A 17490-nucleotide genomic window follows, 5' to 3' on the forward strand; every position below is an offset into this window, starting at 1 on the left:
CCTTCTGTGCTCTTAAACTTTCTCTGATTCTATAACATTTGGCTTATTACTATTAATTGTGAAAAAAATAATCCTTGCATTTGCTTCAAAGTAAAGCATTTTATAGGCAAACACAGCAGCCAAATTATGCCCAGAAATGTTCCCAAAAGCAGCCACGTAGTCAATGACTATTTTTATCAGAGGGATTGTTGACCAGGACATCGGGATAAACGCCTTTCTACTTCCAAATAGACAGTCAAGACCTCAGTGTAATATCTCCTCCAACAGTAGTGTTATCCAAAGTATTACATTCTAGCATCAGCATTGACAAAGCGTCGACATGGGGCTTAGAACCAACAACCTTCTGACTCAGTGGCAAAAGTGCTATGAACTGCATCATAGTGGCATCTAAATTTTGTATGCCTTCAGTTTTCTCCTTGAACACTTAAAATTCCAGTAATTATACATGTATGTATTTCCACTCTTTCATCTCTGCATTTATATGAACTATTGTATTGTGTTCTGTATGCTGCAAAAATGTAATACGAATGCTTTAGATCCCGAGGCATGGAACCAGCATTCTTCCAAGACTGCAGGTGGTGGTGCAGTTACAAAATTGCTGCTTTATAGCTGCAAAAAGAGAGAAATGGTGAAAAAGAAAGGAAAGAAAAATGGGAAATTGAAGAAAAGAAGGAAGAGTTGATTACAAAATTAGAGACTAATAGAATTTTTTTGTAAATAACATTGCTTTTCTCATGTCTGACAGAATTTCCCACCACTTGCATATTTTCACCGAAATAAACGACTCCGTTTTTTCAAACCCAAATTCATTGCAGTTGATGTAGTGTTGAAAGACGTTCAGAAAGCATTTGCTAAAGAGCCGCATGATAGACTAATTAGCAAAATTGAAGCCCATGGGATAAAAGGGACAGTGGCAGCATGGATACAAAATTGGCTGGGAGACAGAAAGCAGAGGGTAGGGATGAATAGTTTATTTTTCAGACTGGAGGGAAGTATACAGTGGTGTCCTCCAGGAGTCGGTATTAGGTCCACTGCTTTTTTTGTTTTACATAAATGACTTGGACTTGGGTATTGAGAAACATTTTAAAGTTTGCAGATGACACAAACAGTGAGGAGGATGGTAGCAGACTGCAGGAGGATATGGGCAGACTGGCAAAATAGACAAACACATGGCAGATGAAGTTTAATGAAGAGAAGGGTGAGGTGATGCACTTTTGGAAGGAAGAATGAGGAGAGGCAATATACACTACATTGTAGTTTTAAAGGGGGCTCAGAAGCAGAGACCTAGGGGTTCACATTCACAGGTCTTTGTAGGTGGCAGGTTGATAGAACTGTTAGAAAAAGGATATGGGATCCTTGGCTTTATAAATAGAGGCATAGAGGACAAAAACAAGGAAGTTCTGCTAAATGCTTATAAGACACTGGTTAGGCCTCAGCTGGAGTATTTTGTCCAGTGCTGGGCACCACACTTTAGGAAGGATATCAAGGCCTTGGAGAAGGTGCAGAGATTTACCAGAATAGTACCATGGATGAGGGATTTTAGCGTTATGTGGAGAGACTAGAGAAGTTGGGATCGTTCTCTTTAGAGCAGAGAAGGTTGAGAGGAAATTTAATAGGTGTTCAAAATTATGGAGGGTTTTGATAGAGTAGATGAGGAGAAATTGTTTCCACTGGCAGGTGGGTTGGTACCCAAGGACATAGATTCACGATAATTGGCAAAAGGACTAGAGGAGAGATGAGAAGAATTTTTTTTTACACAGAATGCACAGCCTGAAAGTGTGGTGGAAAAAGATTTAATAACAACTTTCAAAAGGGAATTAGATAGGTACTTGAAGAGGAAAGATTGGCAAGGATATGGGGAAAGTGCGGGGGAGTGGGACTGATTGGGTAGCTCTTCCAAAGGGCCAACACAGGCATGATGGGCCGAATGGCCTCCTTCTGTGCTGTAATATTCTATGATTCTATCAAAGGCACTATATAAAACATAAAGATTATTATTATTATCTAACACAAGACAACATATATTCATTTTCTTAACAGTGTAGGAGGAGGTCTCTGCAGAAAGAGTTTTGCATGCCTTCCATATAGTTTACCAATCATCAGTGTGGTTCTAGTACTCAGCGGATGATACAAGTGCTAGAGTTATTTTTCAAAAATCTCTCAGTATCAACTTCCATCTGCCACACTATTATATTGGCATAAGGAAATTAACCTTGAGTCAACATAAGAATTAAACGAAATGATCCTGAATTAGTTCCGTTTACTGTACTCTCGCTTTGAATATTTTTGAGTCTGTGTCGGGTATTCAACTCCAGGCAGTACAGACCTTGAAAACATTGATCCAGTATCTTTCTTAGAACCAGTCCCTGAAATCCTTAGACTTTTTCTTAAAATCAAACATTTTTCAACCTTTAGCCTTTCCTCACATCTCTTAGAATCATTTCTCAACCTGGCACAGTTTCTTACAAGACCTTCCAAAGTTTCTTCCTATCGAAAAGCATTGAAGGTTGTCTACATTTAGAGGTAGATATAACTCTTGGCATTAATTTTTTCCCCCACTTGAACAGCATACTGAAGAATTGCAACACAAGGTTTGTTTGGACATCAGTTTCACCACATGATGACATTTAACATCGGGAAATGTGAAGTGAAGAATAAAGAAGCTGACTATACTCTGGAGGGGAAGAACCTGAGAGTGGTCAGGGAACAAAAAGGTCTAGTGACTTAGATTCACAAGACTCTAAAAATAGCAGTGGAGGTGGACAAAGCCATGATAATGCAAATAGAGTGCTTGACCCACCCTCTGGAACTCCTTCCCGCAGTCCCTCCACCTCGCCCCCTCCCTTGCCACTTTCAAGACCCTTCTCAAGACCCTCCTCTTCGACCGTGCTTTCGATCTCCCCGCTTTCCCCCCCTGCTCTCCACCCTCCCCCACCGCAACCCCCAGTTTGGGTCCGTAACTCTGTCTGTCTGGCGCCTTGGGACGTCCTCCTGATGTGAAAGGTGCTTTACAAATGTAATTTTGTTGTTGTTGTGGTTGTTCTTGTTGTTGACTACAGGACACAGGATATATTGTAAAGTGTAGTGACTGTGTAACTTGTTACTGGGTTAATGATACTGGGATAATGAACTTCCCAGCATTTGAATAATAATAATAATCCTTGCATTTAATATAGCGCCTTATCACATCTTCTAGACATTTCAAAGCGCTTCACAGAATATACTGTAAAGTGAATTGATTGTATGTTTTATGGGCGAAACACGGCAGCTAATTTCACCCTGATGGATTTCTCCCTTTGGTTTGCAAACCATCACCTGCACTCAAAGAATGAGGAAGACCACTGTTCTTTTCATTCTCAGATAGCTTTCTATGAAGGACTTACAAATACATAGTCACTACACTTTAAAATAAAAATCCTGTAAAGCACTTTATGACTTCTCAATGACGTGACAAGGAAAGATATCAAATGAAAGAATCCAGTCAGAGAGCCAGGGAGCATTTATGGTGTGGCTATCATGATTAGCAAGCTATGAAAGGTCGGTTCACGCATTTTCTCTCTTTGTCACATCTCGTTCCCTCTGAAAACACAGTAATCATAGAACACCTCATGTCTGCATGAAATCTTATCTGGTAGTCCAGCTGGGCTGTCAGAATTCCTCTGACTGAGATACATACTTGAGTGATGATCAGCCTTGGTGGTTGAACTTGTGAGCACCTAGTTAGAAAAGTCCTAGGAGATAAACAGTGGGTGATCTTTATAGCTATGCAAAGGCCGATATAAAAAGTGTACATCTCTTATTCTGCATGCAATACAGTTGAAAATTAAATGGATAATTAAGCCTCTGTTGGAAAAGATGGTGTGAACCAAAACTCAAAACTCTAGCTAGAAAGAAGCAGCACATATATTGTTATCATTAAAGTGAATAAAAATACGGACAAAGTAAGTAAACCTCCTTTTCTCACAGGAATAATGCATGGATCACATGAGCTGATGTAATAATAATAATCCTTGCATTTGATATTATATGAACAGAACTCTTGTCCTTTCTTTTGCCATATTCGACCGTGATCTATCAGTGGCACTTTTCTACAGAGCAGCTGTAACCTTTTTAATATATTCATTGTTTAATGCGGTTATGCTCCAGATGCTCCGGTCTGCTCCACGTCCCCCTCCCCAATCGCCCTACCATTGGTGGTCGGGCCTTCAGCCCCGAGGCTCTGGAACTCTATCCCCCAGTGCCTTCGCCTTGCTTCCTCCCTCTCCTCCTTCAAGGCCGGTCTCAAAACCTTTCTCTTTGACCGAACCTTCAGCTCCCCTCTCGACTCTCTTCCCCCTTCTCGCTCCCTCCCATCCCTCCCCTCACCCTGACCATTTCCCCCCTCCTCGCTCCCTCCCCTCCCCTCACCCTGACCATTTCCCCCCTGCTCGGGTCATGACCCAACTGTGCAGCGCCTTGGGACGTCCTCCTGACGTGAAAGGCGCTTTATAAATGGAATCTTGTTGTTGTTGTTGTTGCTTATCTGGATAAATCCAGTCACTGAGTGCAAAGCTCATCACGTGTCCTTTGCTAGGTTACATTTCATCCTTGGAATTTTTTTTCTTGTAAATCGCTCATTATTTCATTACTTGGGTAAACTGCAGGAGAATTTGTATTTATAAACGTGAGGATATTCACCTCAAGAGTTTGTTGTCAACTTTGTGAAGGTTTTATACAAAGTTCTAAACTACAAATGAATTCCTTATTTTGGCAAACCAGTGCTTGCAGGCTTCAGACATTTGAGAATGGATACATGAGACTATGTACTGATGGTAGAGCTACACAGTTTTGCTAAATCTTTTGTGGATTTTGACCTATTTGCAACTGCTGAATAGGCTGTAAAGCAGAAGCTCATATATCAAGACAAAACCTTCCCCTTCCCCAATATAATAATCATGTCACATTGATTTTGTTACTTTCCTGACCTGTATGTACATCATTTATAAGACTGGTTGTTGATGCCATTGTAATATGTTACTTTACACAGTGATGTGTAAAAGGCCATTTAATGAGCTGTATCAAGATAAATATAGAGGCAAAATATTTGTGACATTTGAAGAATGTTCTTACTATTACTTGTAAATAATGTCTCCAGGATATATGATTTTTTTAAAAAAGGATAAATAATAAAATAATCCTTGCAATTGACATTGGAAGAACATCTAAAAGGCGCTTCGTAGGATTTACTGTGAAGTATTTTATTTTGAAGGCAAAATGATCTGAAAAAACATTTTGAAACTTTCTGCGAACTTTGTTCAATTGAACGTCAACAAGACCGAGGGTCTCCTGATTGGCTCCCGATAGCCTCCCCTCCCTCCATAAGCTGCAGATCATCCAGAACTCTGCAGCCCGTGTCCTGTCCAGCACCAGGCTCCGTGACCCATTGGTGGGCGGCCTTCTGCCACTCTGCCCCCACCCCACCCTCTGAAACTCCATCCCGCAGTCCTGCCTCGACCCCTCCCTTGCCTCATTCAAGATCCATCTCAAGACCCTCCTCTTCACCCTGCTTCCCCCCCGCCCTCCACCCTCCCTGATCCCGACCCCCAGCTCGGGTCCGAAACTCTGACGGTCCAGCACTTGGGACATCCTCCCGACGTGAAAGGCGCTATACAAATGTAATTTTGTTCTTGAAACCTCATCCTTGTGAAACAATTGAATGGAAGAATCTAAGCAAGGGTTAAAATGGGACATACAATCTTTGTTGTCAGTGGGTAGGTTTGTCTGGAGTGGAGTTTTGTTAAGAGTACAAGCTACAAATAATTAATAGCATCAAAATGAAATTGATCCTTTAAATTGTTTTAGTGAATTATCCTCGGGTTGGCATGAGCACTATGTTGTGCTAGAGTTAATACGCTGGATACAGATATCATTTTCTACTGAAGAAGCTTTTAAAAGGTGATTCTGAGTGAGTGATTTTTTTAAAAAAGGGTATTAATGTGAATACACAATGCAGATGGTATAGCATTGACTTCCTTTTAAACTGTATAAACATAGGAAAATAACAAAAGCATAGTTCCTCTAAGTGTTGTAAGGTGAATAACATAAAGCACCTATTAGTGTGTGCATAGGCGAAGCGAATAGCTGAGCTGTGAATGACCAGTTATATTGCAACTGGTACTTGACATGAGGCAGGCTGCCAACTAGATTCCCTGCCAATTCACCCTTGTTTCAATCTGGAGGAAGGGACGGAAACTGACATCACATGCTACAGGACAACATGGAATAATAGGTTAATCGAGTAGTGCTCCAAAGACTGCCTGGATAATGATAAAAGCTAGACAGAAGTTATCATAACAGACTGCTGGCAAAGAATCCAGTCTTCAACCTGCAGTTTGATTGAAAGTAGGTGAATGTGAATGATGCATTACAGAGATCATTTTATAATCCAAGTTTCAGGGGTCAGGATGCAAAGGAGACTGCCATCAAAACTTGATTAATTGTTTGTGTCGTGGTTTCTGTTTGCCAAGTTTAATTTGTTTTTATGAAGCCATATTTTCTGCAGGGCAAGGAAGCTGCAGTATTTGAGCAGAACAATTTAACCTATTCCAAACCACTCCACAATTATGTGAAAGGACATTTTGCTACTTCTAAATTTACTCGAAGTCAATTAAGATTGCAGTGCAATGTTCACCTTTTCGAAGCAAATAGTCTTGGATTAGGCATTGCAAAAGGTTATATTTTTGAAAGATGTGGTGATCGGTCACACATTTGTTTTCTTCCAAAGCTATGAGATATTATACAGATCTTTTTTCTGCATTCTTAAGTTTGTGAACATTATCCCATTCCTTTTTGTGCTGCATTTGGCCAGCTGTCATGTGATCTGGCACCTGCGTCACTATGAACAGTAACCATAGCATCCAGGATCATCTTAGGGATTGTATTTTCTAAAGATAATTCATCTTTTGTGATACAGCGTGAACGTATCAGGTCAGTGAATCCTATCCCAGTAAGCTCATGTTTGATGAACCACTTGACTTACCTTGCATTGAAAAGTTCATTTTCAAAAATGATTTTCTTTTCAAAGGGAAAGTTTGTCTTTAACAAACATGTGAAGAAATGGCCGGGAAACTCTGGAGCATAGGATTTGAAGAAATGAGACTCTCTGGGCATAACTTTATGATCTCTAAACAGGAAGCGCTGATAGATTTATAATAGTTCATTTACTTGCAAATTCTGCCACCATCAGCTTTGCTCAGTGGTTTACAAATATTAACTGCTAATGACTGCGGAGTTTTAGAATGACTGATCAAATTGTGTTCCTCAGTTAAATACAAGGAAAAGTTTTTTGAAACGTTATGCGCAACTACTGTAACTGCATAGCGTTTGCAAAGTTTTTTTAAAATAAATCTTTAATTTTGAAAATCTGCGTAAGTCTAATCTGAAGGAAAGAAAACACCTGTAGTAAATGGGGAGGGGCAAGTCTGCATTCATATCAAACATTTAAACCAATATTCTGTTCAAAATTAATCCATTTTAGCTCTCTCTTTATTCTATCTTGAATTTTTTCCACACTGGATAGAACATGAAAAGATCAGCACTAAAAATTCTGATATTTCAGAGAGGCTATGAGAACGAGTACACTAAGTTTATTTTTGTGCTGTTAATCTTTACCACTGGAGTACAACAAATATGCCTTCCAATAGAACAAATATTGATAGAGAAGAGAGCTGAAAAGTGAATTCATTACAGCTCTGTGCTTTATTGCACAGCAGTGTTAGATTTACTTGAGCACTTTGTGTCTGATACCTCACTGATATGCATTTTGCAGTTCGTTTTGGAATGTGAAATGGCTGCTAGCTCCCCTCTGCTCCACCCAGACTGTGTAAGGGCAGCTGAGGTTACATAAGGATTTGACTAACTGGGCCAAACTCATCAGATTTGGTGAGAACAGAAAGGAAAGCTAAAAGCTTACTTAATTGTGTTACAGTGGATAAATTCAAATGGGGTTCTTAATATCTGCATCATAATGCAGTCATTAGTTGGGTAAGGTCTGGCATGTGGCCAGGCTTGCTAGTGAAAGGCAGCTGTGAGGTGGTTCTGTTGGGCTGGTAAGCTTTTGCATCTACGGAGTTCTGATTTATACAGCATGATTTGGTGAGCTTTTCTGTGCTTTGTAGTTTAATATATTAGTAACTCTTTTGCCAGATAGTTGATAGCTACATAGTAACGCTTGTTGTTGGCTGGGTTTAATGAGTTGACACTGAGAACCCATAATCTGCTGAGTTACTACTTCTGCACTAGCCTTGATCTTCTCTTTATTGTAAACAGCAAATAAGAGAGTGAGAACATGATTTTCTGAGTGAGTAAGTGATGCCCAATTGCTGTCTGGTTGGAGAGCCAAGGCATCAAGGACCTTGGAAACTGGATATAGACAGCATTTTGGAAGGCTACTGAAGAAACTGAGATAAACCCATCTGAGAGAGCCTCTGCTGCATCTTTCAAAAAACACAACAGAAGTGGCCTGAAAAATGCCAGTGTTTGACCGATTTTTAAATTCAGAGTTGGGGAGGAGATGGAAAGCAGGCAAAGAGCTGTTGCCTAGTTACTGGTACATGTGGACTCTATCTGCCTATTTGCAAGATTTACGATCTTTGGAACCATCAGAGATATACAGAAAGATACATGTTGGAAAGTCAAAAAGTGACTTGGAAGCAACCAAACAAGTTTTAGAGAAGGAAGAGTCACAGACAAATTATCACGGTACAGTATAAATATACAAACAGCATTGGGTCAGTACTTCGGCAGTCAGAAATTAATACTCTAACTCTGGCACATCAGTGTAAAGCAAAATTAATTTTAATGGAGTTGCCTGTAATATAATAGAAATGGGTCAATTTATGATGTCTTTGCAGCAGTGAATAAGTGCTTCAGCATAGTATGCAGAATGTGGTAGAAGTAGCTTTTATAATTTAATGTTCTAATTGGGAAGAACCTTTGAATAGTCTTGTTTTTTTGTTTAAAATGCTTAATTCCTCAGCTGATCTCCGCTCCCTGTTCCAAAGCCAGTGCAGTTACAATTTACCTGCTGGTAGTCACAAAATCAGAAGCTTATCATGGGGGAGAAATTCCAGCTTGGTTTAGATTCACTCTATTTATGTAACATTTCAAAGAGTCCAGAATTTGCCAAATTCTTAAACGCAGCCTTAATTTTATTTAATTCTGAAACACAGCCTTAATGTCACCCACAAAATATACAGTCAATTCGTTTTACAATATATTCTGTGAAGCTTTGAGACGTCTCAATAATGTGTTAAGGCACTATATGAAATGCAAGGATTATTATTAATTTGAAAACCATTTTTCTGTAAGTTCTTGCATTATGTCCGGAACTCTCATTGTTTACCTATGTGTGGGCACCGCTAAATTGGACATTTTGAACAATGATATAATGCCTTAGAGATACTGCCTTTAAAAGAGGTTGTGAAGAATAAAATTATACGCGCACCTTAGCAGAATCCCATGCCTAATGGAAAGCATGCACATATTTAATTGTAAGAGATATTATGGAGTTCTAGCACAGCATGGAAAAATAATAATAATCCTTGCATTTGACATAGCACTTTATCACGTCTTCGAGATGTCTCAAAAAGCTTCACAGAATATACTTAAAGTGAATTGACTGTATATTTTGTGGGCGAAATGCAGCAGCCAATTGTGCACAGCAGTGTCCCACAAACGTGGATTGAGTGATCAAATTATTATTTTTTTCAGGAATTATTACTCCCAGAAAATGACTAACAACTGGGTTCCTACTTACTGCTAGGTAAACAGAGTTGTGTGGAGTAAGGAAACTTGCCCAACGTTTCGCCCTGCCGGGAATCGAACCAAGGTCTCTTGGTTGAGAGACGAGTGTTAACCACTGAGCTACACGACTCCATTTTGTGTTCAAATTCAAAATTTCTGTACATTCCTATTGTTAGGATCGGATTTTTTTTAATTGCTGATAATTTCAATTTTTTTTTTGCCTTCCTACCTCCCCCCTTGTAACACGTCCTGCTTTAACATTTCACATTAAAGCTGCAGCATTGCTCTGTCTTTAAACCAGTCGATATTTTATCAGGCCGAATTGCTGTTGAAGTGTCAGAAACTCCACAGGATGAATACTTTATTGGTCATTAGTAGCTGTTTGCCATTGGAAATTTTGACAATTCACTACATCAACAAAATTACATTTGTATAGCACCTTTCACATCAGGAAGATGTCCCAAGGCGATGGGCAATCAGTGTTTTGGACCCGAGCTGGGGGGTCGGGATCAGGGAGTGGTGGAAGGAGGGTGATTGAAGGCACGGTCGAAGAGGAGGGTCTTGAGATGGGTCTTGAAGGAGGCAAGTGAGGGGGCAAAGTAAAAGGACTGCAGGATGGAGTTCCACAGGGTAGGGGCAGAGTGGCTGAAGGTCCACTGAGGAGCGGGTGAGGCGGGGGACGTGAAGTAGGCTGGAGCCCGCTGAGCAGAAGGAGTGAGCACGTTGCTAGGGTGTTAGTAGGTCGCAGAGGTAGAGGGGAGCAAGGCCATGGTGCGCATTGAATGTGAGGACCCGGATCTGGAACTGTATCCTCTGTGTGATGGTAAGCCAGTGCAGTTGGGTAAGCATAGGGGTGATAGGGTCATGGACCCTGATGCAGGAGAGGACATGGGCTGCAGAGTTTTGGATGATCTGCAGCTTATGGAGGGAGTTGGGGAGGCTGACAAGCAGAGGTTTGCATAGTTGAGCCTGGATGTTATGAATGCATGGATGAGGGTTTCGCGGACCTGCAGTGTGAGACAGTGTCGAAGCCGGGCGATGTTGCGGAGGTGGGGTTAGGCAGAGCGGGTCATGGTGCAAACGTGGGGTAGAAAGGACAGTTGAGGGTCAAACAAGACGCCAAGGTTCTGGACTGGTTTGTAAGGTGGAGTGTGCAACCATGGATGGTGATGCTGTCAGCGCCTGAGGTGTGGAAGCACTGACAGGAGCCAATCAGGAGAGCGTCGGTCTTTTACAATACAATTTACATTTATATAGCAGCTTTATGTAAGGAGGATGTCTCAAAAGTGCTTCACAGTGCTGGATAGACACCCGAGCTGGGTGGGAGCCGAGGGGGCTGGGAGGCGAATGATGACCGAAAGTTGTATGGATTCCAAGATAGAATTCTGCCGAGTGGGAGCAGAATGGCTGAAAGCCTGTCCGTCAGTGGTGGGGCATATGGGGTGGAGAACATTAAGTAGGGCTGGTGCTCATTGAGTGAAGGGAATAGCTGGATCTGTAGGGTTGAAGGACGTCACAGAGGTAGGATGGGGTGAGATTATGAGGGGATTTAAAGGTGATAATGAGGACTTTTAATTCGATCCACTGGGGAATGGAGAGTCAAAGGAGCTGAGAAAGGAGAGGGATGATAGATTTCCAGAGCTTGGTTCACGAGGGGACACGGTGCAGAATTCTGGATAGTCTGCAGCTTGCGGAAGGATAAGCGAGGAGTCTTGTGAGCAGCACTATGATGTATTCAAGTCTGTACATGATAAAGGCATGGATGAGGGACTTGATGGCTCGAGGGGTGAGGTGGTAGCAGAGGTGAACAATGTTCGGTTTTGTCAATCAAAGAGCAATAAAGTCACTGCTTTACAAATACACCAGTGTCATTTTCCAATCAACTGCAGTCAGCCTCTGTCTGCTTTCTGCCCTTGCCTATCATCTCCAAGATTTAATGGAGCTCTTCTCTCTTCCTCCCTCCCTCCCTCCCTCCCTCCCCACTTTCCTCCTTATTTGTAATAAGTAAATTACTCTCCCCCATTGACTAAAAGGTGTATTTTTCCCCATTTTCATTTTAGGATCACACTTGGGCAAGTAAGTACATGTGGACTCCTCGAGTAGTATTTGCACTCAATATTGCTCCAGTGTTACATAGCAGTGGAAGAAATAGCACTGCCCATTGAATAACGTATTTGATCACAGTCTTTGAAATAAGGCACCGTACTTTCAAACTCAGTTGTGTAAAACTTCACAAGAGGCTGTAACACATCTCACCCAGTTGCTTCCTACAGCATGTCAGGTAGCTGTGGGGAGCATTGTCTTCTCTTACTGAAATTACCACCAGTCAGATTGAAAAGGGCAATCACTCAATCAGTAGTTGAAAATAAAGTTGAATTGAAGTAAGAGATGATCATTTATACTACAAGTTGGGAATAGTATGGCAATTTAAATACAGTGAACTCATGATAATAAGACCCTAACTTATATCATCATGTTGTCAATAAGCTGGTCACTTCCCAAGCAAAATGTGAATAAGGGACTCCACTCTTTATTTGGTCATTTATAACATATAAAGTTGCATTCTATACAATCCAGTAAGTAAAATATCGCAACAAACTTACCTGCACTGCTCAGCCAGTCTCGCTGTGAGCCAGGAACGCTCTGCAAACTCGCATAATGAGTGACCTGGTTCCCTCATAGAAGGTTGCCCTCAGCTGGTAGCTGTTCTGTCTGTGGGAAGAGCTCGATGAATAGAAATGTTAGATCTTGCCTTCTGTGAGGTTTTGCCTGATTGTTAAAGTCTGAGTGATTCAGATTGTTAAAGTGAGCAAAATGAACAAAACTTTTCTGTACGTACATATGCCTATACATAAACTTATACTGTACTTAAGCAAGTTTTAATGTATAAATTGACAGTAGTGGGCCCGGGGGCCGCTTTGTCACACTGACAGCTGCTCGCTCTGCGCCGGCACATTGTGTGTTGGTGTAGGTCCTCCCAGCTACAGCGAAGCCTACGTAGTCACCCCAGATTATAGTCACTGAGCTCCTTTTGCCTTGACTACTTGACTTGCAATCTCATCCTCTGTATCAGCCGGTCTTTCCTCATTTCTTCAGTTGGGTACAAGTGGATGTGCCTCATTACGTTCCTCTTTGATCTCCAATAATGTGGGACTTGGTGCTGAGCAGATCAAAGATTGGGAGTTAAGTCACAATCTGTCAGAGATCTCACTCTCCGAAAAGAGGTACAATCAGCAGCCTCTCTAACTGAGACATAATCAAAGCTTGTAGTAAAATTTATTTGTGACCCTATGTAACATATCCTGCGCTGAAGAGCTGCCAGATCTGCTCATCTCTGTGTTATGTACTCAGATCTCCTGAAATTAAACCTAATGATGGAACTGGGTGTCCCATCCCTTGCTTTGATGAATGGATTTTTTAACAACTTTAGCAGCACATTCAAATGTTGCAGTGACACTTTTATTTATGCAGTGAAGATGAAATGTCAAACTGTGGTTTCTAAATATTGATGCACCCTTCTGTTCACTCTAAAATCACAGTAAAAATTCTCTTCAGTACAACATTGCAAACAGTAGCAAATGCTGCTCAACATAGACCTTTTGTATTATTCATTAGATACATTTTCAAAAATGTTTTTCAAACACATTAGTCCAGAATTCGGCAATAGAGTATTTCACACACAAATCAGAAGACCCAAACTTTTTATAGATTTGTACTAAAAGAAAAGGTTTAGGAGAATATAAATTTATTTTCAGATGTCTGTTTTAATAAAACAGGGTAATAAGAATTTTGGCAGAAATTGTGAACCATATTTAAATTCTGAGATTGACACATTTATGTTCTCTGAGCTGCTTGTCCTAGAGATGAACAATTTAACCACTTTGACATGAAAAATCGCTCAAGGGCTGATTTTGATAATAATAATAATAATCCTTGCATTTGATATACCGCCTTATCACGTTATTGAGACGTCTCAAAGTGCTTCAGAGAATATACTGTAAAGTGAATTGACTGCATATTTGTGGGCCAAACGCGGCAGCCAATTGCCAACAACAGTGTCCCACAAACAATCGTGGATGGTGTATAGCAATTGTGGCACACACATAGCTGTAGTGCTATTTGGTTTATGAGTTGGAAGGTATCAATTTCAGGTCTTGCCACAACTAGACTGGTCTGTCTTCAACCAAGCTGTTAACATCCACGTTAGGAGTTTATGAGAACATGAAGAAAGACAGATTGGAAATGTATTGGTGTATATGTAGCTGTGGTTGTTTATCAGAGTACCATATATCAAAATAGAGTCCTAAGCTGTGTGAATTTCCTAATGAGTGAAAATTGGCAAGACTTCTACAAATAGCTTTGCATGTTTTTCGTTCCTCTTGATTTTAGGTTACTTACAGATAACTCACAATGTGTTACCCTTTACAAGATATGTCATACTGAGTGGGCCATATTCTATAAAACTAATCATAAAGATATTAGGAACTGTGATAACTAGTCCAACCTATTAATATCTTCAATATTTATGATGTTGAATGTGCCTCCCCACCACTAACAAACTCATTATCAGTGATAACGTCAGTGAAGTCCATGGTATTGGACTTGCAAAATTACAACATTCAGCTACCAATGATCAAGACACCAGCTACTTGCTATTATTTAATAACAAACTGGTATCCCACTTGGTGCTTGTTCTCTGGAACTCCATTTCCAGGTCCCTCCAACGTGCTCCCTCCCTCCCCTCTTTCAAGGTACATCTGAAAACATACCTCTTTGATGGTGCTTCCAGAGATCTTTCCCCTGATCACTCACCTTAACTCCCACCATCAGCTCTGGTTCCCAGCTAGAATTGTCAAGCTCTTTGGGACTTCCTCCTGACATGAAAGGCACTATATAAGTGTAAATTGTGTTGTTTTGTGTTAACTAGCAGTAAAATACTATGATCATGAGCTGGAAGTGCCATGCCGCAGCCAGCTTTCCTGACTTGACCATTGAGATCAGTGTCAGAGGCTCTGCTCCTGGCATATTCAACATGATCAATATTGAATTTATGGCTGAGTTCACCCCAGTACAGTTCGACCCCCATCAGGACGTCAGGTCACCTCTGACTACATCAATCAAGTGTGCTGCATGCAGGAAGCAAGCTAATCAGCATGGTGCATTGGTATACTCTGAGTCCATGGCGATACTGGATCATATCCAAACCCACAATATATTGAAGCGCACTATAATGGGATCACACTGTGGAATAGTTGGGTTCTGCAACACATTAAGACTTCAGGTTGCCTCTGAAGACCTTCCTCTTCGACCGTGCTTTTGGTCACCTTCCCCTGGCCCGGCGTCATGCTCCGCCACTGTCGAGTGCTCTGGGACGCTACCCTATGTGATGGGCACTATATAAATGCAAGTTGTTATTATTGTTGTTGTGCCCTGTTCCATCTAGGTCTGTTAAATTGTTTAAAAATCAAAAGGCAAAGTACTGCAGATACTGAAAATCTGGTATGAACACAGAAGTTGTTGGGAACACGCAGCAAGTCAGGCAGCATCGTGGAGAGAGGAAAATGAGTTAACATTTCGGGTCTATGACCTTCGTCAGAACTGTGCAAAAAGCCTGTTTGTGAAATGAGCTGCACTATTGAACTGCCTGTTAAACAAATATAGTTCCCAAATTGACCCACCATAAGGATGAAGGTAGTTGATCCATTATCTCATTGCAATGATCCACTGATAAAGCATGAGTATGTGAAATACTACTTTTATAAATTATCAAATGAGAGCTTATAAAATAAGCATGAACATCTTCGCTGTTTTACTGTTGCCATCTTGTACGTGTGTGTAGTGTGAAATTAGTCAGAATTAGTTATGCCAATGTGTTGCAAAATTTATTTTTAAAACAAACAGTTTGTCAATACCATGTCTGTGCTTATTTAGCTGATCTAAACCAAGTGGTGCTGGAGCCCAGAGGTTGGCCTTAATCTCCCTGGGCAAAAGAAATTAAAAATCAGTCAGGGTTCCATGTTCCTGATCACTACCCAATAAATTAATCTTTGCATACATAACTAAGAAGATTGCCCTCTGAAGCTTGGGGCGACAGCTGCTGGAAGGTATTACTTGGAATCTGAGTTTGTATATCCAGTGTCTGGAATCCACCTTGATTGGTTTCCAGAGAGACAACCAGCTGCTGCTTAAGCTTCACACCACCAACTGGTGGGACCATCAGTCAATGGGAAGGAACGTGTGTCCGAGCTGTGGTCAGGACGATAGTGGCAATGCTCTCACCTATTGCATGCTGAGCTGTGTTGCCCACCAGGAAGTTCACAGGGAGTGCCAGATACCTATTATCCAAAGTAGCGGAAACGTTGGCCAGAAAGTGCTTTCAATGGCAAGCTCTGCTGTTGTGGCTGGTTAGACTCCAGCAGTACCCCAACGCACACTCTGGGGTCCCCAAACCTTGGCTGTTGCCAACCTGCGCCTAATACTTTCTGAACTTAAGTAAACAGGATGCATCCCGCCAAGGAGAGAGTGCCAACTCCATTCCAATAAAATCTCTTGAATTTCTATGTATAGGTGGGATGCATGGAGCTCTCAGTTTGGTTAGGATACATGATGATAGGTTGCCGCTAGTGTCAGATCCACACTTGGCTGACCCCGAAAAATGAAAAAGATTTGTGGGTCAGTGGTAAAGCACATTGTTTGGCTTTGTTTTTCCTCTTTGTCATTTTTCTCCTCCTTCCCTCCCTCCCTTCCTCCCTCCCTCCCTCCCTCCCTCCCTCCCTCTGTTGCTCTCGTCAACCAATTCCGATTGACAGGTACCATACATCCTCTTGGGTCTGAGAGTCTTCTGTACTGTCTGGAGCAAAGACTTTTGCTCAAGACAATTGACAGAGATTTGCTTCAAGATGGTTCACAAAATGAGGCAGTGATTCTTTGGGGTGGGGAGGGGAGGGAGTGGCCCCATTTCCTCTTTTTCTTCTCCTGTACCAGAACACAAATAGTTGTACCTCAGCTGGGAATCAATTTAACATTCACCCACAGCAGAGGCAAGTCAGGTCCAGTGACCGTCAATCTGAGCACTCAAGTACGAAGCTGCTCAAGCAACCAAGCTGTGCTAATGGTGAGAAAATACATCTTGCAGCATTCTAAAAGCGTGAAGTTATTCAGTGCTGGTGTTTTGTTTACTTCAGTGATATTTTCATGGTAACTTGCAAACAAGTTATCAAAAAGAAACATTTAATTTGGACAAAATTACAGATATCGACACTGCAGTTACCAATAGAGAGCTCAACTATTTTGATGCTATATCAGCTGACTGAAAACGTGTCTGGAGCTTCAGTGTAAATATATGAGGCATATTTTCAGCTCCACAGATTGGGTGTCTCCAAATTTTTCCAATGTCTTGCCACTCTTCTGGGCCTTCAACAACAATCGCAACAACAACAGCCTGCAGGCACCTAATGCCTTTCACGTAAACACTCAAAGTGCTTTACAGAGACAGAGTGGAAGCCTGAGCAGGTTGGCATCTAACTAGCCGGAGGGAAGGGTGTAGCTGGCCTGTAGGAAATATTTGAGGCACAGTCAAACACCTAGATACACGCATTTGTCACTTCAATTCTCAACTACAGAAACTCCCTCCTTGTCGGCCTCCCCAACTCTTTCCTCCACAAGCTGCAGATCATCCAGAACTCTGCAGCTTGTGTCCTCTCCCAC

At 41.4% G+C, this 17490-nt stretch overlaps 1 protein-coding gene across 3 annotated transcripts in view; it reads left to right on the plus strand.

Moving 5' to 3' along the window:
* The window catches only part of LOC103178332 (cAMP-specific 3',5'-cyclic phosphodiesterase 7B), a 118528-nt gene that overhangs the window by 47156 nt on the left and 53882 nt on the right, over window positions 1-17490 (plus strand). The window contains exon 1 of one of the 3 annotated variants that reach the window (XM_042333288.1): window positions 8462-8739. The exons of the other annotated variants lie outside the window; for them this stretch is intronic. Within the exon in view, the coding sequence (XP_042189222.1) occupies window positions 8508-8739 (232 nt within the window). The 5' untranslated portion in view covers window positions 8462-8507. Of the gene's footprint in view, window positions 1-8461; window positions 8740-17490 lie in introns of those variants that run through there. 3 annotated transcript variants of the gene reach the window in all.

The sequence above is a fragment of the Callorhinchus milii genome, unplaced genomic scaffold (genome assembly GCF_018977255.1).
Source record: "Callorhinchus milii isolate IMCB2004 unplaced genomic scaffold, IMCB_Cmil_1.0 Scaffold3, whole genome shotgun sequence".
In the NCBI taxonomy this organism is placed as follows: domain Eukaryota; kingdom Metazoa; phylum Chordata; class Chondrichthyes; order Chimaeriformes; family Callorhinchidae; genus Callorhinchus; species Callorhinchus milii.